The 22,859-nt window shown below is 40.1% G+C and overlaps 1 protein-coding gene and 1 pseudogene across 1 annotated transcript in view; one reads left to right on the plus strand and one right to left on the minus strand.

The window, feature by feature from the left end:
* The window catches only part of LOC129500136 (uncharacterized), a 56,485-nt gene that overhangs the window by 14,586 nt on the left and 19,040 nt on the right, over positions 1-22,859 (minus strand). Inside the window, exons 10-13 of the mRNA XM_055310261.1 lie at positions 19,439-19,666; positions 7,754-7,853; positions 7,366-7,549; positions 6,833-7,171 (exon numbers count right to left, since the gene is read on the minus strand). Coding sequence (XP_055166236.1) covers positions 6,833-7,171; positions 7,366-7,549; positions 7,754-7,853; positions 19,439-19,666 — 851 coding nt within the window. The remainder of the gene's footprint in view (positions 1-6,832; positions 7,172-7,365; positions 7,550-7,753; positions 7,854-19,438; positions 19,667-22,859) is intronic.
* Positions 19,349-20,225, plus strand: LOC129500363 (60S ribosomal protein L35-like; annotated as a pseudogene).

Consider the following 22,859-nt stretch of genomic DNA (forward strand, 5'->3'; position numbering starts at 1 on the left):
CTCTTCTTAACTCATGTAAAAAAAAAAAAAATCCTTGCTTTCACTTTACAAGTGGGACACTTTGGTTTCTACCTGAATCTCTGTTCCCTGAATTGAATTTTTTTAATCCTAAGAAATGCTCGTTTGCCTCTTATTGCAGCACTCTATTTTCAGGTTAATAGTAGAAACAAGACAAGAATACCCACTGCTCTCACTATCATTTATCATTGTATTAGCTATCTTAGCCAAATAAAAAGGCAAGAGAAATCAACAAGAGCAACAAGAATAGGAAAAGGATAGGCAAAACCCCCTCTAAGAGATATAACAGACAGCATGCCTAAAAACCCCATGAGATACAATGAAAGAAAAAAAAAGTACAACAAATAATGAAAGAGCTTAGTAAATTAACAGGATATAAAATTAGCATTATATTATTTATTATTATTTATTATTTATTATATAGAAGAAATGACCTTTATATATAAAACAATAACCACATAGAAACTATAATAAAGAAAAGCCATAAAAAGGATGAAATACCTAAGCCCAAGCTTGACAAGAAATGCATAAAAGCTGCAAGAAGAAAAACTTGAAATACTCCTGAAAGACATAAAAATAGATTTGAACAAATGGTTAGAACAGCATTTAACACTTTTTTTCCATTGTCTCTCTGAAGAGCCATTCTAGACACCTTTTTTCCTGTCTCCCTCCACCATGAAATTTTAATAGGACAGATATACTGTGACATACATATTTATGTAAGTATATAATATAAACAATGTAATCAAATCTTTAACATATCATTCAAAACCATTCTCTTCCAGAAAAAGGAAAAATTAATTTCTTAAGAATTACTTTTAGTTAGTGAACTTAACTTCTACTAGACAGACGAAACTTTTAAATAGTTGCTTGATCTTCATTCCCATATTGTCAACATTTTCATTTCTCAGCACTGGACATAATTGATGGGTTTCACAATGTTAAATTTTGCCCAAAATCTATAATCCTGAAAAATAGCCATGATGAGAGATACCCTCTCAATCTTTGGGAAATAGCCAAATGAAACGAATCTCCTTTCCCCATATAGCGTAGATAAGACTGGAGGATTACCCCCCTCCTCTTTTTAACCGGACAAGGCCAGGCAGAGCTCCAAGTGGCCATTCCTTGTTTCATAAATGATTGGCGAGCTGCTGGACCCCCCTGACCTAACTGGACAAAATGCTTGATAACTTCACTTGACCAAACTTTAGTCAGACTTCTCTCCTTCTCCCAGGCTCTTGAAGGCTGGCCTATGCTATATTCTGAGCCAGTGCAGAATGCAAACAACCCTTTTAACAATGACTCAAGCCCCTTCCCAGCTGACTGCAGAGGACAAAATCTACACAGCTGAACACCCACTCATCCCAGGCCGCCACATTCCGTTCTTTTTGGCCTTGTTTACCCTCTGTATAAAAGAAAATTCTTTTCTGCCTGACCTTTTAGGCGCCTGCAGATCTTGGGGTTGGAATGTTCTCCCAGTTACAAGCCTTCCTTCCCTCACTGCACTGATCCTTTGAAAAAAAAAAAAAATATCATTCCTTAGCTAAGTCCAAATTTGTCTTTTATGAGGTGTTGAATAACTCTATAGAATAATAAAACATTTTTATTTGATCCTCAAATCCCAAGTCAAACATAAAAGCATGATCAAATATAAATAACATCCACAAGGCAGCCAATGGGCCCATGCAAGGCCACTTCTTGTAATAACAACTTCAAGATTGAGCAATCAGTTGAAAGTTCTCCATTTACAGCCACCTATTTGCCACAGTTTTTGGAGTAGTGATTTTTTTTTGGTATCATTTATATTGCATACATATATCTTCTATGACCTTAATGTAGGTGCTGTTCATGTGATACCCAAGAAATGTCAATGAGAGAGTAAATAATGAGGAATAAGATGTTGTTGGCTAAATTGTGTTTTGGAGAGCCACAAACAATTCCAGTATCTAAGATTTTCTCACTCCACCCCTGTCCAACACCAGTTTTCATCCCCTGGGAGGCAGTATCACCCTGATTGAGAATACATGGTCTAAAATGATATATTATAAAGAGGTTAATTCTCCAAACATGGATATTTGATATATAAATCAAAATATAAATTAAATATGATGCCAATAAAAATACTAACAAGTACAGTGATACACAAATGAAATTTAAATTCATTAAGCAGGAAATTTAAAAAGCAAAAATAGCTAGGAAATGCCTAGAAAATGAAGAAAACAGAGATTTAAAAAATACTATAAAGTCTCTATCACTAAAATACTGACTACTGGCACCTGAATAGACACAGTTTAATGGAATAGTAAAACCTCTGATCTCTAGGGAAAGAGATTATTTAATCAATGTTATTGAAAAAAGTAAAACTGGATCCACATTTTATACCACATACCAGGATTAACTCCAAATGGATAAAAGATCTAAATATGAAAAAGTAAAAATCATAAAAATGCCAGTCTTAATTCATTTGGACTGCTATAACAAAATACCACAGACCAGTCAGCTTATAAAGAATAGAAATTTATTTCTTACAGCTCTGGAGGCTTGTAGTCCAAGATCAGGGAGTCAGGTTTACCAAATGAGGGTCCTCTTCCTGGTCACAATCTTATTGTACCCTCACTGGGCTTCTTTTATAAGGGCACTGATCTCATTTATGAGGAATCTACCCTTATGATCTCATTACCTCCCAAAGGCTCCACCTCGAAATACTGTCATTTTCGGCACAAAGATTTCAACATACAAATTTTTTGGAAGGGTCAAACATTCAGGCCACAGGCATGTTAAAAGAAAAAAAAATGGTTGAGTTCTTTTTAAGTTGAGAGGAGAAAAGCCTTTCTATTTCTTACAATCAAATGAATACATTTTACTATATTTAAAAATCGCATCAAGAAAAGAATACAAACACAAATAACAAATTGGGAGAAGATATCTGCAACTTAAATAAAAAAGAGTGACTCTTCCTATGACCAAAAGAGTTTACTTTAAAAACCAAGAGAAAGATTAAAAATCATTATTAATAAGAACAAAACCGGGATCCCTGGGTGGCGCAGCGGTTTGGCGCCTTTGGCCCAGGGCGCGATCCTGGAGACCCGGGATCGAATCCCACATCGGGCTCCCGGTGCATGGAGCCTGCTTCTCCCTCTGCCTGTGTCTCTGCCTCTCTCTCTCTCTCACTGTGTGCCTATCATGAATAAAAAAAATAAAAAATAAAAAAAATTTAAAACACCTAAAAAAAAAAAAAGAACAAAACAAAGACAATTCATAAAAAAAGAAAAGCTCAATGGACCATTAAACATCTGAAAAGTGTTCAACTTCATTTATATAAAAGAAACCTAAACTGAAACTAAATTGAGAAGACCTCTAATTCCAATGATGATTAAGAAGAGCCTTATGAACCGGACGCCTGGGTGGCTCAGTGGTTGAACCTTTGGCTCAAGTTGTGATCCTGGAGTTCTTGGATCGAGTCCCACATCAGGCTCCCTGTGAGGAGCCTGCTTCTCCCTCTGCCTAGGTCTCTGCCTCTCTCTACGTGTCTCTCATGAATAAATAAAATCTTTTAAAAAAGCCTTATGAACTAACTTTCTTACAGAAAGTACTATCAAACGTAGGCAGTACAAAACGCAATGGAACTGAAGGTACTGGGGAATGAACCGAAGCACTTTACTTGCCAAAAACTTGTAACCTCGGGTACATGGGCGGCTCAGTCAGTTAAGCATCTGCCTTCAGCTCAGGTCATGATCTCAGGTCCTGGGATGGAGCCCTATGTTGGATTCCCTGCTCAGTGGGGAGTCTGTTTCTTCTCTCTCTCTGCCTCTGCCCCTCACTTGTGCTCTCTCTCTCAAATAAATAAAATCCTTTTTTAAAAAATCATAACCTGAATCCAATTAGGAGGAAACATCGAAGACATGCAAATTGAAGACAACCTGCAAAATAACTGGCCTGTACTCTTCATAAATGTCAAGATAATGAAGGATCCAAAAAAGGCCCAGGAATTGTTTCAGATTAAAGAAGACTAAAGAGTTGTGATAACTGAATAAATGTGTGATCCTAGATATGATTCTGGAATAGATCTCAGATCAGAGGAAAGACAGTTATATAGGACAGTACTGGGACAACTGTATAGAAATTTATTAACTTCTATGAATTCTGAATTAATAATTATTATGTCTGTTATATATCCATAGGCAATGAATACTCCTAATATCCAATGTTGTCTCTATATGCCAAGCCCCATAAGAGGAACTGGAACTCCATAGAGAAATGGCTCACTTCAGGTCTGGCACAGAAAATGTACAAGGTGAACTTGGGACAACTTGTGCCAGAAAGCAAATAAGCTATCTATCCGTTCTTATACAATTGTGTCAAAAGACAGGAGCTGACCAGAAAGGACTCCCACTGGTTAAACAGAGGGCAGTTGGAGATAAAAAATAAAAAGGATTACAATGGTTTGAAACATATTAAATGTATCTCAAAAACCCATGAGTTACATATGGACTCACTTTTGAGACTCCTTAGAAGGTTGGAAGACACCAACTCATTTCTCTGAAAACTAACCCATAAAGGGAAAGAATCAAATCGACTTTTGTCTTCCTAGGTGAACTGAATTTTCAGATAACCGAAACAGCTGATGTAGAAAAGTTCTTATTTATAGAACTTGAACTAAAAAATGCAGAAGGAAGTGAGATAATTTTTTAAATCACTGTATGTAGGCACACAGCTTCTACTTTACTGTCTTGCCCACTGCCCCCTTGTGGTGCATCCAATAAACCCGTTTCCTTTTAAAAAAAATAGGTCACTATGTGTAACCCTTAATGAAATTATAGATTTCACCATCAACCATAAATTGATATTATAACCTTTAGGTGTTTCTTAACCTTTTTTTTCATTATTAGCTCCCAAAGAGTCTTTTTTGACACCACGTTTTTCCCTATCACCATCCAACTATGAAATTTTAATACCATAGATATACTGTATCTATGTGTTTATGTACTGTGTGGCCTCAAGGGCCACAAAACATTGTAGTATCTTAAGAGTTTAATCCCCTTGCTGGGCAGAGGGGTGAGGATGCCATACCTTCCTCTATTCATAGGTAAAAAAGGAAGGGGGACTTTATTTATTTTTAAGATTTTATTTACTTATTCATGAGACACACAGAGAGAGGCAGAGACACAGGCAGAGGGAGAAGCAGGCTGCCTGCAGGAGCCTGATGTGGAACTTGATCCCAGAGTCCAGGATCACCACCTGAGACAAAGGCAGACGCTCTACCACTGAGCCACCCAGGATGGGGGGGACTTTATAAAAGGATTAAGTGGACAGCACTTGAATACTGATCAATATGGCATCACCAGAAGTGGGACATCAGACTTTAAAAGCCTCAGGACATGATGAATAGAAGTACACAGTACCAACTATGAATTACTTTTGCTTGAAAATGTGATTTATACAAAATAAGATCTGACTTTGATCAAGCCTCTAGAGCTAACCACTCATCTACAGAAATATGGGGCATTGGGAACAAATTATATGGCACCACAAGGAAGCAATTAGCCAAAAAGTGGAACGGAGAATATTCTGTAAATAACTAGTTTTTTGTTTTGTTTTGTTTTACAAATCAGTGATACCAGTTAAAGCAAAACAAAAGCAAAAAATGGAACGGAAACTGTTGTAGATTAAAGCACTGTGCACTGTGTAGACCTTATCTGGACCATGATTTGAACAAACCAATTGTAAAAACCTATCTTTGAAAGAACTGGGGAAACCTGAATAAGTACTGCGTATCTAATATTATGGAATTACTGTTAGGTTTTAAAGTCGGGATAACATCATGGTAATTATCTAAAAATGATGTTCTTTTTGGCTATATATGCATACATATGGATAAAATTATATAATTCTTGAAATGCTACGGGGAAAAAAGGAGGAAGGATAGATATAAGGATATTTGCAAATGTTTTAAATTATAGCTGGGTGTTGAGCACATTGGGGTTCATATTATTTTCTTCTATGTTTGAAAACTTCCATAATAAAGTTAAATTAAAAATCTTCAAATCTGGAGTGTCTGGGTGGCTCAATAGATGAGCATCTGCCTTTGGCTCAGCTCATGATTCCAGGGTCCTGGGATCCAGTCCCCCATCGGGCTACCTGTAGAGAGCCTGCTTCTTTCTCCGCCTGTGTCTCTGCCTCTCTGTGTCTCTCATGAATAAATAAAATCATTTTTAAAAAGATCTTCAAATATCCTCCAGAGGGTATAGTTCTCTCTCATCAAAAATCAGTCCAGAAAGGGCTGCTTTGTCATTGGGTGGAACGGAGAGGTGTAGCGTGGTTAGAGAATGTAGTTAGCTTAGTGAGCTCATCCCTGCGGTGCCATCATTTACAGGGACAGCTGGGTCAAGGACCAGGCACCTGGCTGGTTTCTCAAGATGTTTCAGGAGGCAGCAACATCTCGAAAAGTCAGAAACTTGAGGGAAGAAAGAAAATGACAACTTATTTTAGGCAAGCTTTTTAGACATCCTGTTGCCTTTCCTGCTGGGCTCTGTTGGAAAAAAAGAACGGAGAAAATAATCATAGGCTATCAAGCCCTTTTCAGAGCCGACAAAACAACTGAGGATCATCTCCCACAACAACTTCAAGCTAGATGGTTTTCCCCACAGGGCCCTCAAAGTAGAATGGGGCATCCTATTATGGTGGTCTTCTCCCTTCTTAGGGCACTTGCAGGTGTAAATCCTCATTTATAAGGGCAGCTTCACAAATAGGCTCGTTCTCTGCACAGTAAAATGAAGGAATTACAGCAGCTGGACCCGCGCGATTCTCAACGGACTGTGTCCCTGTCACACAGCGGGGTACACAGGTGCCAAGGATCCCAGCCGCCAAAAGCACTGGAAGACGGCAGATGGGCCCATCGCGCCGCCAGAGAAGCGGACACACACCCATCCCACGCGGTAGAACGTTCGGGATGACCTATTTCCGACCCCGTCCTCCCGGAACCAAAGTCACGGTGCCGAGTTTGCCAGAGGAGAGGGGTGCCAACTGCACTGCACTCCGCCGACGCGGGGGAACCAGACGAATGGCGCCACGCCCCTGCCACTCGGAACCGAAGTGACGGTAGCCGATATTGCCGGCGGAGAAGGGCACAGCCACCCCGCCACGGCAAGGCCGACTTCCGTAAGGAATTAACCGTAAGGAGCGCTACGACTCAGGAGAAACGCAGTCCGGAGCCGGGATCGTCCCGACTCCTGTCAGCACCGAGCTCCAGCGGGCATACCGGTATTCCCAGCGCCACATGGGCACTTCCTTCTGGGCGCTCCACAAACCAAACGCAGCGTGCAGGTCCCAGTGGGGCGGTCCACTCACCTGGCCGCTGCAGACTGGATCCTTGCGTCGAGACGTAACGGAATAAGTGTACGAAATGGCGCGGGGACGCGGTGGCCTCCGGGAAATGTAGTCCAAAAGTGTGCACCCAGCCCCACCAGCTCCATCCCACAGAATGCAAGAGGCAGTGGCCAACATTCTGCGGCCTGGCCGAAATCGGGAGCGGCTCACGAAAGTGTGAGCCGACTTATTTCGTTTTACTCAAGTGACTCCCCCCAGAAAATCCCAAGGAGGTCACCTAGTTGGGTTACCAAGTTGGGTCTTGAAGTGATACCTTCAGAGAAATGTAGTCCAGGGCTGAGAAAGCTGCAGAAGGCCAGGGGGTAGGGTGCGGGTTTCTCAGACAGGAGCCCTGGCTCAGACCCAGTACTTGTGACTACCAGGTTTCTGCCCCAAGAGGCATCGGCGTTTGACGCTTACTTCAAGGACGCGTGTTTGTACCCAAGTGTCCCCTGCAGGGGACGCGAGGACTATGGGAGAGTGTGGTGTGAGTCAGGTTGTGTTTGAGACTATGAGGGGGATGTTCATGGATAAGCGTGTGATCCATTCGGGCTTATGTGAGAGTGTCTACGGACGGTGTGACTATAAGGGAGATGCCGGATTAATCAGGCGGTCTGCAACTAAGTATCTTAGAACTTATAACAAAGAAAATGCTTTTTTCTCTGTTTGCGTGGCTATGAATTTAGAATAGATTCCTATATAATTACGGATTTGTTAAATTAATGACATACTGAGAGTTCACCTGGAGCAGTGAATGCGGGAAAAGAAGTGTATGCAGCACCGTGTAATAGCGGTATTTCTAGGCTTCTATTTCCTCACCTGTAAATGAGGGTAACATTTATGTAACATTTTGGAGCACCGCTGTCCAATAGAACTTTCTGTAAAACTGGATTCCATGTTCTTTTTTTTCGAGATGTATGTATGTATGTATGTATGTATGTATGTATTCATTCATTCATTCATGAAAGACACACGCAGAGGGAGAAGCAGGCTCTCTGTAGGAGCCGGATGCAGAACTCTATCCCAGGACCCGGGGATCAGGCCCTGAGCCAAAGGCTGATGCTCAACCACTGAGCCACCTAAGTGCCCCTTGATTCCATGTTCTGTATCTGCACTCTCCACAACAGTAGCCACTAGCTGCGTGTGGCTCTTGAGCCTCTTAAATCTGGCTACTTTGAGAAATGAGTTTTAAATTTTGTTTATTTTTAATAAATTCCCATTTAAACAGCTATATGTGGCTACCTAAATTGGACAGAGCAGCCCGGATCATCAATTTTCTTTCAAAAAAACCAAAACAAGGGCAGCCCCGGTGGCGCAGCGGTTTGGCGCCGCCTGCAGCCTGGGGTGTGATCCTGGAGACCCGGGATCGAGTCCCACGTCGGGCTCCCTGCATGGAGCCTGCTTTTCCCTCTGCCTGTGTCTCTGCCTCTCTCTGTGTCTATGAATAAATAAATAAAATATTAAAAAAAAAACCAAAACAAAACAAAAATTTTCTTTCAAGATTTAGAGAGGGAGAAACAAATAATTTCATCTAGCAAATAATTTGAAAAAAATTAGGTTTATATTGAAATGAAGAGAGATGAAAAATGCAAATTCAGCCTTACTCTTTTTTTTTAGAGGAATAATTTACATGAAGAAATATATACATCTCCATGATTTTTGCATACACAGGCAATCACCACACACAGATCAAGATGGAGAACATTTATTTCCAGGATGCCAGAATGTTCCCCTGTAAACACTGACTTCACTTAGAAGTGACCGTTATTTGGACTTCTAGCACCATAGATTACTTTTATGTATTCTTGAACTTCATTTGAGTGCAGTCAGTGTAATGATACGTGTCTGGCATGTTTTTGTCAACATTAGGACTCTGAGATGAGTCCTTATTATTGATATAAGAAAAATTTCTTCAGCCACTTAGTAAATATTTTAGGTTTTGTGTGCCAGATGTTCTCTGTCACATGTCCTCAACTTTGCTATTCTAGCATGAAAGCAGCCATAGACAGTGTGGCTGTATTCCAATAAAACTTTATTTATGGACACTGACATTTAAATTTCATATAATTTTTACATATTGCTAAATACTACTCCTGCTTTTTATTTTTTCAACCACTTAAAAATGTAAAACCTGGGGCACCTGGGTGGCTCAGTGGTTGAGTGTCTGCCTTTAGCTCAGGTCGTGATCCCAGGGTAGTGGGATCAAGTCCTGTATCAGGGTCCCTGCAGGAAACCTGCTTCTCCCTCTGCCTACGTCTCTGCCTCTCTGTGTCTCTCATGAATAAATAAATCTTTAAAAAATTAAAAATTAAAAAACTAAAATGTAAACCTTTGTTAGGTCATTGACCATACCAAAACAGGTGACAGGTCTGCTGGCTGCAGTACTCTAAATCTTGCTACATTTTTCTATATTGATAGATATTTGTGTGGGTTTCCAGTTTTTTCTTATGAATAAATCTATGATAAATCTTACATATTTTGGTAGACATAGTATTCATTTCTATTAGGAATCCAAGAGATCATAAAATAAGTTTATATTTATCTGTGAAGATACTACCAAATCATTTTCCAAAGTCATTGTGTCAATTTGCACTTGTATCAGTAATGAATGTAAAGGGTTCCAGTTGCTCCATATACTTTTAAGTACTTGGTATTGCCAGTCTTTTTAATTTTTACAATACTAGTAGGTGGGTAGTGGTATCTCCAAGTGATTTTTAATTTGTATTTCCCTAATGAATGCTCATGTTAGCATCCTTTCACATGCCAGTCACTTGGATAACTGGGTAACATCTCTGTTGAACTGCCTGTTTAACTTTGACTACTTTACTAAAATCAGTTTGTAGTTTTTTTTCTATTTATTTGTAGGTTTTTGTACATACTAAGATATAAGATCTTTGCAGAATATGTGTATCGTAGATATCTTTTCCAGGCTATGGCTTGCCTTTTCACTCTGATAATGAAGTCTTTGAAGGACAGATGCTTTTAATTTAAGTGAAGTTCAATTTATTAATATTTTATTTATAGTTGATGCTTCATTCTATTTAATTTTAAAACTTTTGCCTACCTTAAGGACATGAAGGTATTCTATTTTTCTTCTAGAAGAATTATTGTTTCACCTTTCACATTTATAAGCACAGAGCTCAATGTAGGGCTCAATCCCACCACCCTGAGATCATGAACTGATCTGAAACCAAGAGTCAGACACTGAAGGCTGAGCCACTCAGGTGCCTCTAGACACATGTTCTTTCTTTCCTCCAGCCCCACTCCCTTCTTAACCCCTGCTAGCTACTAATCTGTTCTGTGCTTCCATAATTTTGAAATTTCAGAATGTTATTTTTTTCAAGTTTTTATTTAAACTCCAATTAGTTAATATACAATGTAATACTAGTTTCAGGAGTAGAATTTAGTGATTAATCAGTTACATATAACATCCAGTGCTCATAACCTGCCTTAATAACTATCACCCTTTTAACCAAATGTAATCATACAATATCTACATTTTTGGGATTGATTTTTTTCACTTAACTGACTTCTCTGGAGACTCATCCATGTTGTTGAATGTATCAGCCACTCATTAATTTTTTTGCTAAGTAGTATTCCATGGTATAGAACCACAGTTTGTCTAACCATCACCTGTTTTTTTTATTTTATTTTTTATTCATGAGAGACAGAGAGAGAGAGGGGGGGGGCAGAGACATAGGCAGAGGGAAAAGCAGACTCCATGCAGGGAGCCTGATGTGGGACTCGGTCCAGGACCCCAGGATCAGGCCCTGAACCAAAGGCAGACGCTTAACCGCTGAGCCACCCAAGCGTCCCTAATTATCACCTGTTTAAAGGCATCTAGGCTGTTAACCATTTTAGGTTATTACAAATAATACTGCTATAAATATTCTTGTACAAAATTTTGTAGTGAAATGAGTTTTCATGTCTTTAGGGGTAAATGCCCAGGTTTACAATGGCTGTGTCTTATGGTATTTGAATGTTTAGTTTTTAAGAAACTGCTAAATTGTTTTTTCAGAATGGTTGTATCATTTTATAATCCTACCGCAATGTGATCCAGTTTCTTTCTTTTTTTTTTTAAGATTTTATTTACTTATGACAGAGGGGGAGAGAGAGAGAGAGAGAGAGAGAGAGAGAGAGAGAGAGAGAGGCAGAGACACAGGCAGAGGAAGAAGCAGGCTCCATGCAGGGAGCCTGATGTGGGACTCGATCCCGGGTGTCCAGAATCACACCCCAGGCCGAAGGCGGCACCAAACCGCTGGGCCACCAGGGTTGCCCTGATCCAGTTTCTATACATCCTCTGCAGCATTTGTCACCATTTTGAAAAAAGATTTTATTTATTTATTCATGAGAAACACAGAGAGAGAGGCATAGGGAGAAGCAGGCTCCAGGCTCCATGCAGGGAGCCCACTGTGGGACTCCATCCTGGGACTCCAGGATCATGCCCTGGGCTGAAAGCAGACGCTCAGCTGCTGAGCCATCCAGGCATCCCTGTCACTATTTTTTATGTTAGCCATTCAGATACGTATATGCTGATACCTCATTTAAAAATAAAAAATCACGAATGAAAAAGAAGAGATCACAACAAATACCAAGGAAATACAAACGATTTTTAAAACATATTATGAGCAGCTATATGCCAATAAATTAGGTAATCTAGAAGAAATGGACACATTTATGGAAAACCACAAACTACCAAAACTGGAACAGGAAGAAACAGAAAACCTGAACAGGCCGATAACCAGGGAGGAAATTGAAGCAGTCATCAAAAACCTCCCAAGACACAAAAGTCCAGGGCCAGATGGCTTCCCAGGGGAATTCTATCAAACATTTAAAGAAGAAACAGTACTATTCTACTAAAGCTGTTCCAAAAGCTAGAAAGAGATGGAATACTTCCAAAATCATTCTATGAGGCCAGCATCACCCTAATTCCAAAGCCAAAGACCCCATCAAAAAGGAGAATTATAGACCAATATCCCTAATGAACACAGATGTAAAAATTCTCAACAAGATACTAGCCAATAGGATCCAATAGTACATTAAGAAGATTATTCATCATGACCAAGTGGGATTAATCCCCAGGACGCAAGGCTGGTTCAACACTCATAAAGCAATCAATGTGATAGATCATATCAACAAAAGAAAAAAACAAGAACCATATGACCCTCTCAATAGATGCAGAGAAAACATTTGACAAAATACAGCATCCATTCCTGATCAAAACTCTTCAGAGTGTAGGGATAGAGGGAACATTCCTCAGCATCTTAAAAGCCATCTACGAAAAGCCCACAGCAAATATCATTCTCAATGGGGAAACACTGGGACCCTCTCCCCTAAGATCAGGAACATGACAGGGATGTCCACTCTCACCACTGCTATTCAACATAGTACTAGAAGTCCTAGCCTCAGCAATCAGGCAACAAAAAGAAATAAAAGGCATTCAAATTGGCAAAGAAGAAGTCAAACTCTCCCTCTATGCAGGTGACATAATACTGTACCTAGAAAACCCAAAAGACTCTACCCCAAGATTGCTAGAACTCATATAGCAATTCGGCAATGTGGCAGGATACAAAATCAATGCCCAGAAATCAGTGGCATTTCTATACACTAACAATGAGACTGAAGAAAGAGAAATTAAGGAGTCAATCCCATTTACAACTGCACCCAAAAGCATAAGGAACCTAGGAATAAACCTAACCAAAGAGGTAAAGGATCTATACCCTAAAAACTACAGAACACTTCTGAAAGAAATTGAGGAAGACACAAAGAGATGGAAAAATATTCCATGCTCATGGATTGGAAGAATTAATATTGTGAAAATGTCAATGCTACCCAGGGCAATTTACACATTTAATGCCATCCCTATCAAAATACTATGGACTTCCTTCAGGGAGTTGGAACAAATCATCTTAAGATTTGTGTGGAATCAAAAAATAAAAAAATAAAAAGATTTGTATGGAATCAGAAAAGACCCTGAATAGCCAGGGGAATATTAAAAAAGAAAACCAGAGCTGGGGGCATCACAATGCCAGATTTCAGGTTGTACTACAAAGCTGTGGTCATCAAGACAGTGTGGTACTGGCACAAAAACAGACACATAGATCAATGGAACAGAATAGAGAATCTAGAAATGGGCCCTCAACTCTATGGTCAACTAATATTCAACAAAGCAGTAAAGACTATCTACTGGAAAAAGGACAGTCTCTTCAATAAATGGTGCTGGGAAAATTGGACAGCCACATGCCGAAGAATGAAACTAGACCATTCTCTTACACCATACACAAAGATAAACTCAAAATGGACGAAAGATCTAAATGTGAGACAAGAATCCATCCAAATCCTAGAGGAGAACACAGGCAACACCCTTTTTGAACTTGGCCACAGCAACTTCTTGCAAGATACATCCATGAAGGCAAGGGAAACAAAAGCAAAAATGAATTATTGGGACTTCATCAAGATAAAAAGCTTCTGCACAGCAAAAGAAACAGTCAACAAAACTAAAAGACAACCTACGGAATGGGAGAAGATATTTGCGAATGACATATCAGATAAAGGGCTAGTATCCAAGATCTATAAAGAACTTAATTAAACTCAACAGCAAAGAAACAATCCAATCATGAAATGGGCAAAAGACATGAACAGAAATTTCACAGAGGAAGACATAGGCATGGCCAACAAGTACATGAGAAAATGCTCTGCATCACTTGCCATCAGGGAAATACAAATCAAAACCACAATGTGATACCACCTCACACCAGTGAGAATGGTGAAAATTAACAAGACAGGAAACAACAAATGTTGGAGAGGATTTGGAGAAAGGGGAACCATCTTGCACTGTTGGTGGAAATGTGAACTGGTACAGCCACTCTGGAAAATTTTGTGGAGGTTCCTAAAGAGTTAAAAATAGAACTGACCTATGACCCAGCAATTGCACTGCTGGGGATTTACCCCAAAGATACAGATGCAGTGAAACACTGGGACACCTGCACCACAATAGCAGCAATAACAGCAATGTACACAATAGCCAAAATGTGGAGGGAGCCTCAGTGTCCAACGAAAGATGAATGGATAAAGAAGATGTGGTTTATGTATACAATGGAATATTACTCAGCCATTAGAATCGACAAATACCCACCATTTGCTTCAGTGTGGATGGGACTGGAGGATATTATGCTGAATGAAATAAGTCAATCGGAGGAGGACAAACATTATATGGTCTCATTCATTTGGGGAATATAAAAAATAGTGAAAGGGAATAAAGGAGAAAGGAGAGAAAATGAGTGGGAAATATCAGAGAGGGAGACAGAACATGAGAGACACCTAACTCTGGGAAACGAACAAGGGGTAGTGGAAAGGGAGGTGAGCAGGGTTTGGGGTGACTGGGTGACAGGCACTGAGAGGGGCACTTGATGGGTTGAGCACTGGGTGATATGCTATATGTTGGCAAATTGAACTCCAATAAAAAATAATTTAAAAAATAAAAATAAATAAAATATTACAAGCTTTCATCAAGGTTGCAATCTTCATACAAAAATCAGTAGCCTTCTTTTATACCAGTAATGATCAATTACATAATGTACAAAACATTTCCAATCACAAAGTCAACAAAATGAATAATGTGCCTATGATTTGAAGTAGGCAAGGAAAATGTAAACTCTTTATCTAAAAGTGTAAATACTTAACAAAAACACAAAAGAATGCCTGCTTATTAAAGAGGTAAACTACTGGGCAGCTGAGGTGGCTCAGCAGTTTAGGGTCACCTTCAGCCCAGGGCCTGATCCTGGGGAATAGGGATTAAGTCCCACGTTGGGCTCTCTGCATGGAGCCTGCTTCTCCCTCTGCTTGTGTCTCTGCCTCTGTGTCTCATGAATCAATAAATAAAATCTTTTTTTTAAAAAAAGAGGTAAACTTTTATTTTTTTTAAAGATTTTGTTTATTGATTCATGAGAGACACACAGAGAGAGAGGCAGAGACACAGGCAGAGGGAGAAGCAGGCTCCCCACAAGGAGCCTGATGTGGGACTTGATCCCATATCTTGGGATCATGATTCCAGGGTCATGACCTGAGCCGAAGGCAGATGCCCAACCACTGAGCCACCCAGGTGTCCCAAGAGTTAAACTACTTTTAATGCATAAAAAACCTAATACTGTAAAGATTTCAATTTTTATTTTCTCCTTTAAGTACTCTTGTCTGAATAGGATAAATAACAACACTTGCAGTTTAACAGATTTTCTTTGGTACATAGGAAAATACAAGTTTACCATAATTTTTTTCATTGTGATTCTGTATATTTTCTCAATATTTACAAAAAGTTATTTATAAAAAGCACAGGGAAAAATGCTTAGAAAGAAAACAATAGAGGCACCCAAGTGGCTCAGTTAGTTAAGAATCTGCCTTCAGCTCAGGGCATGATCCCAGGGTCCTGGGATCGAGTCCCACATTGAGTTCCCTGCTTGGCGGGGAGTCTGCTTCTCCCTCTATCCCTCCCCCCTGTTCATGCACTCTCTCTCTCACACTCACTCTCTCTCAAATAAAAGTAAACTAAAAAAAAAAAAGAAAGATAACAGTACTAACATATTATTAAAGGACATTAAAGAAGTACCTGGGTGGCTCAGTTGGTTAGGTGTCTGTCCTCAGTTCAGGTCATGATCCTGGAATCGATCCCCATGGTGGGCTCCTTGCTCAGTGGGGAACCTGCTTCTCCCACTCCCTCGACCCTTCCCCCAACTCCTTGTCATGCTTCCTCTCTCAAATAAATAAATAAAATCTTTAAAAAAATAAAGGACATTAAAACAGCAACAATAATTAGAATAGCATGATATTCTATGTCATTTTTCTGTCTCTGCACATACTATATCTACATATAGCACACATACTTATAAATATGCTTTATATATATATAACACATACATATATCTATATCTATTTATTTATTTATTATTTATTTATTTATTTTTTAGAGGCAGGCAACAGGAAACAATGATGTGGAAGAAATTATTCAATAAATAATAGAGTGTAGGGATGCCTGGGTGGATCAGTGGTTGAGCATCTACCTTCAGCTCAGGGTATGATCTTGAGATCCGGGATAGAGTCCCACATTGGGCTCCTTGCAAGGCTCATGCTTCTGTCTCTGCCTCTCTCTCTCTGTCTCTCATGAATAAATAAAATCTTTTTAAAAAATAAATAAATAATAGAGCGAGAAAAATTGAAAAGCTTTTGAGCCTCAGTTAATTACTCCCCTTGAGCAGCCCGGGTGGCTCAGTGCGATAGTGCCGCCTTCAGCCCAGGGCATGATCCTGGGGACCTGGGATCGAATCCCAAGTCAGGGTCCCTGCATGGAACCTGCTTCTCCCTCTGCCTGTGTCTCTGCCTCTCTCTCTCTCTCTCTCTCTCTCTCTCTGTCAAATAAATAAATAAAATCTTAAAAAAAAAAAAGAAGTTGAAACTGATGATCGCCTTTGTACACAAAGGTGTGTGATGTGTATGGCGTAGTAAGCAGAGTTCCAAAATGGCCCCAGGACATTTGCCCTCTGGTTATTCTTGTGATTATCTGGATGATCTTCTCTGTTACCTATTGCTATGAAATAAAATGTCCCAAAACTTAATGGCTTCAAATAACAACAAATCAGTTTAGGTCAGAAATCTGTTTGCGGTTGGACTTGGGCCTCATATTCAGGATCTCTCAGACTGCAATCAAGGTGTCAGCTGAGGCCACAGTCATCTTAAGGCTCAAATGGGGAAGGATCTGCTTCAAGGCTCACTCCTCATTGATAGAATTCAGTTTTCATAGCTATTGGAATGTCAGCCTTGGTTCCTCATTGGCTGTGGGTCTGAGATTATCCTTAGTTCACAGGTTGGCAGTTGACTTTCTCAGAGCAAGACAGCACAAAAAAAGTGTGTGAGCAAGACTGAAGTTACAGACTTTTATAACCTAGTCTTAAAAGTGAAATCTCATCACTCTTGCCCTGTTCTATTCATTAGAAGCAAGCCACTAAATCTAACCCACACTAAAGAAAAGGAAGTTACAAAAAGGGATGAATATTGGAGGCAGTGATTCCTGGGAGCCATTTTAGAAGCATCCTACCATATCTTCTTACTTGCTACTCCATTTCCCATTTCTCCCCAGTTTTTTCATTCCTGAGCCAGAGAATACTATTATAGGTTAATCAGTCACAAACATGTCTCCTGAAACTTGTATATCTTCTTCAGGTGCAAAATGAACACTGCTATAGGTTCTCACCTCTCAGAGTCCCCAGGAGAGACCCCTTTTTCCACCTGTACGCAGGTTGCAATCATTTCCACACCCATTATGAAAACCTGAGATTTCACTACATACTTAAACTGAGGCCAATTTTTCCATGTGTAGTCACATGAGATCATCCTTTCCTTATCATCAAATTGAAGATCTGACAAGAGAGTCAAATATCTCTCTGCCGAGACTTCATTTTTGTTCTGTCTCTGCTCCAGACCAAAAACTATGCATAGAAGAGATGCTGATTTTTCTAGTACACAATAATTTAAGAAAACTGGGGCACATAGGAGGGACCTGGACTGCATCCCTCCAAAAATGGGAGGAACTGGAGCAGTTCTAGGATATAAAGAAGTTTCAGGGTAAAAAATTAAAATCTTCACATAACCAGAATTCAAAATTGAAAAACCAATTTGTGCCATAGTTTTAGAATTGTAAAAACCAGAGTGTGCTTCTTGGAGTTTATTACTAGAGAAGCCTAGAATCCATGGAAGCCATATCTCTATGGGGGGAAAAAAACAAGACCAGATTTGCCACGGAGTTCATAAAATGTCAAGTTTTTTTTTTCCTCCATTTTTGTCCCCAAACCAACCCCTCACCCTCATATATATACTGGGAAGTTTAGCAGGAATTTAGACACCTCTAAACTTCCTTCAAACCCCAGGATGTAAAACAGATGGACTGTAGCAGAGGCTCTACTGCACTAAAGCAAAAGTCAGCACTTTAACAGGATTTCCAGAAGTCTTACATTCTGGGATGCTGAGCTGCACTTGTGACTAGGCTGTTCAGATTTCCTTTTCTGGACCTTAGGAAGAGCCATATTATCCATATAAAAGCTCCTTCAAGGCTCTGAGAAACTGCCTGCTCTTCCGCATCTAAAGTGAGAAAACTGCACAGACCATACCTGGCAGTGTCTAAACTACATGATACCCACATGCAGCCCTTCTCCTAGCCAAGATTACAACTCCCAGTGCTCTCAGGGCTCACCATTGTCATTTAGTATCCAGGGTATGAAATCATGGTCACTGTAACTAGACAAAATAAATACTTGTCCTTTTTTTTCCCCTCTTTTTGCTGGTCAAAGCCCTAATCCATCATATCTTGCAATGAGATTAAGAACCATTGTGGGGCACCTGGATGGCTCAGTTGGTAGATCTGTGATCTCCAGGTCTGAGATCAAGCCATAGAGATTACTTTAAAAAAAAAAAAAAAAGAAAGAAAGAAAAAGAAGGAAGGAAGGAAGAAGGAAGGAAGGAAGGAAGGAAGGAAGGAAGGAAGGAAGGAAGGAAGGAAGGGAGGGAGGGAGGGAGGGAGGGAGGGAGGGAGGGAGGGAGGGAGGAAGGAAGGAAGAGGGGCACCTGGGTGGGTCAGTGGTTAAGGTCTGCCTTTGGCACAGGTCATAATCCCGGGGTCCTGGGATCAAGTCCCACATCAGGCTCCCCACAGGGAGCCTGCTTCTCCCTCTATGTCTCTGCCTCTCTATGTGTCTCTCATGAATGAATAAATAAATTCTTAAAAAAAAAAACACTGAATAGCAGACATTGCTGAAGGACCAGGTGCCCATGACACTTCACATTAGGTTACACTTAAAGGAGACATTAAGAGGCTATTATCAAACTGTTTCATTCTTCTTCTCCTTGATTATTTAAAGTGAGCTGTAATACACATACCATAAAGAGCATAAAGAGCCTTGGCCTCTTTCCTTCAGCAGCAGCAGCAGCAGCAGCAGCAGATCATGCAGACATGGCCAAGATTAAGAACTTCTTTAAGACCTTTAAGGAGGAGGTGCTTAAAGAGCTGGAAGACCTGAAGGTGGGAGCTGTCCCAGCTGTGAGGCAGCAAAGTGACAGGTGACAAGGTTTCCAAGCTCTGCAAGATCTGAGTTGTATCCATATCCATCCCCTGTGCTCTCACAGTTATCAATCAGACTCACATAGAAAACTTCAGGAAATTCTACAAGGGTAAGAAGTATAAGCTCCTGCATCTGCAGCTCAAGAAGACACATGCCATGTGCCGAATGACCATCAGGAGAACCTGAAGACCAAGAAACAGCAGCTGTACCAGCTGCGGGAGTACACGGTCAAGGCCTGAGCAATGGCATCAATAAAACACAAACAAAACAGTACATAAAGTACACTGATGTATACAGCTTATTTTTTACCTATATGTGCACCACAGTGACTGCCACCCAGATTGAAATGTAGAATATTTCTGTCACTCAAAGTTCAATCAGGCCTTCCCAGTCTATACCCCCTAGGTGACCAATAATTCTGACGTCTATCATGACCAATTAGTTTTACTTACTAATTAGTTTTACTTCACATAAATGGAATCCTATAGTATATACTCTTTTGTGACTGATTTATTTCACTCAATATAATACCTTCAAGATTCACCTATGTTGTTATATACACCAGTACTTTCTTCTTTCATATTGTTAGGTAGTCACTTTCTGATGCATCCTTCTATTGATAGGGCATTTTTGTTGGGACCACTTTTAGGTTAATATAAACAAAGCTTCTATTAATATCCTTGCCCATATCATTTGTAGACAAATATGTTCATTTCTTTTGGATGTATATTTAGAAGTGGAATTGAGGGTCATAGTACATTACAACTTTCTCTTACATTTGTAGAAAAAATAAAAATACTTTTAAAAGAATTAGTGTGTTTATACTGAATGGCTTTTAAACATTTCTTCCTGACCCAGGTACATACCTGAACAAATCCATGTTTTCTATGTAAAACATGGATTCTATGTACTTTACTCTTTTCCAAGATACCCAGTAACTTAAATACTATGATGAAAAATTAATGATAAATACTATGATATAAAGTCAATGCTTGAATACTAGGATGTAAAGCTACTTGATCAGGGAATAAGAAAGGAAAGAATATAAGGCTAAGCACACACACATTCATAACAATACAAGGAATACGTGAGACAATTAACACTGCTCATTTCTGTAACTGGTTACATGATTATGGTTCTATACCTAGTAGTGACATAAACTTTCCTTCCTCAAGGGTCTGGGTCATTCATAGTCCTGACTGGAACAGGTCATTGTTTGTCACTGACCATAATCACAGCACCATGGTAATATTAACAGATGCCCTAAGAGATCTTCTGTATTCCAGACATACTCTTCCTCACCTCCATTGTGGAGGAGTAGTCCGATTTCTCATCAGTAGTCAGGATTAATGGCCCCAGCCAACACTGGAACTCTCTTCTTTGCCTGTGGATTCAGAGGTATGAGGAAGCCAAAGTGGCTGGGTGGCAGTCTTAACTTGCAGTTCCTGGAACTATTGTTGTGCCTCTTGATGGAAGCACCTCTCATTCTGGAACTAAGACCTCTAGGCCAGCAGGGCGCTAAGGCCTGGGAACAGAAAGCAAAAATTTTGCTAGTGGATCACTAGGGGGTAAGAGTGAGTGGTACTATTCCCATCTCCACCTATAAAGGAAAACCTACAGTTTTCCCCTACTGCGTGTTTCTTCTCTTTTTATTTCCTTTACTACTCATACAAAATACTTACTTCTGACACTTCAGATCACCAAATGTGTGGGCCATTTCCCCAAGTAATTTTCCAAGCACCAACTGGATGGAGAATTCAACTCAATTCTAACATTATCTGCCTGGATATAGTGTCAGATACCACAGGCTAGGGACACCTGCCTAGGTGGTGTCCTAGATGGCTCAGTGGTTTGGCACCTGCCTTCAGCCTGGGGCATGATCCATGAGTCCCAGGATCGAGTCCCACATTGGGGTCCCTGCCTGGAGCCTGCTTATCCTTCTGCTTATATCTCTGCCTCTGTCTCTCTCATGAATAAATAAATGAAATCTTAAAAATATATATACCACAGGCTAAAGCTTCAGTCCCACAATAGTGGTCCCCCCCCCCCTTCAGATGCCAATTGCAAGTAGTAGGTGTCCAAGTTACCCACAACTTCTGACTTGGATACAAATTGAAGGTTCCTATAACCCTCTGCTCAGTTTCAATTATTTTGCTAGAGCAGCACACAGAAATCAGGGGAACACATGTACCAGTTTATTAAAGGATATGATAAAGGATAGAAGTAACAGCCAGATGAAGAGATACATAGGGTAAAGTCTTAGAGTACCCTGAGCACAAGAATTTCTGTCCCTGTGGAGTGGGGGTGCAATCACACTTTTGGTAGGGGTATGTTTGCAACCTAGGAGTCTTCTGAACCCTATAGATTGGGGATTTTTATGGAGGAGACTTCATCATTTAGGTACAATGGGTCATTAGCCCCATTTCCAGCCCTCTCTGCTTCCCAAGAGAAGGGAAAGAGGGCTGAAAATTCCAAACTTCTAATCATGGCTTGGTCTTTTCAGGGACCAGTCCTCATCTGGAAGCCATCCAGTAGCTCACCCAGAGTTGCCTCTGGGTGATAGGGAATCACAAGTTTTTAAGAGCCCTGTGTCAGCAACCAGGTCAAAGACCAAATATTGGAACAAGAGATGCTCCTAATGCTATTACTTAGGAAATTACAATAGTTTTAGAAGCTCTGTGCCATTGGATGCCTGGGTGGCTAAGTCAGTTAAGTGTCTGCCTTTGGCTCAGGTCAAGATCTGATTACATCAGGCTTGATCCCAGCAGGGAGCCTCCTTCTCCCTCTTCCTCTGCCTACCCCTCCCCCTGCTAGTGCTCTCTGTCAAATAAATAAGATTTAAAAAAAAAAAAAAAAAAGGAAGAAAAAGCTCTGTGCCAGGAACCAGAGGCAAAAGCCAATATACATATTTTCTATTATCTCACACAACTCCTTGACCTCCATGTCCATGAATCCTGGATATTGGAGAAACAACCATTTATCAGATGCTGATTCAGAGGAGATACATTTATGGAGCCAGCACAGTTTTGACACCCAGATGGTGCTATAATTGAATCTTCAAAGTGTTGTTCCATCCTTCTATCAAGCCAACTGCTTCAGTATGATGGGAAACATATGACTGGTGAATTTGTTCAGCATGGACCCACTGCTGCACTTATTTTGCTGTAAAGTGAGTTCCCTGATCAGAAGTAATGCTGTGAGGAATATCATGAATAAGGCATTCTGTGAATCCATGGATAGTTTTATCAGAAGCTTTGCATGTAGGGAAAGTAAATCCACATCCAGAATAAGTTTCTATTCTAGTAAGCTCAAAATGCTGCCTCTTCCATGATGGTCCTATGTAATCAATCTGCTTCCAGGGAGCTGAACACTCCA

The sequence above is a fragment of the Nyctereutes procyonoides genome, unplaced genomic scaffold (assembly GCF_905146905.1).
Source record: "Nyctereutes procyonoides isolate TBG_1078 unplaced genomic scaffold, NYPRO_anot_genome, whole genome shotgun sequence".
Classification (NCBI taxonomy): Eukaryota; Metazoa; Chordata; class Mammalia; order Carnivora; family Canidae; genus Nyctereutes; species Nyctereutes procyonoides.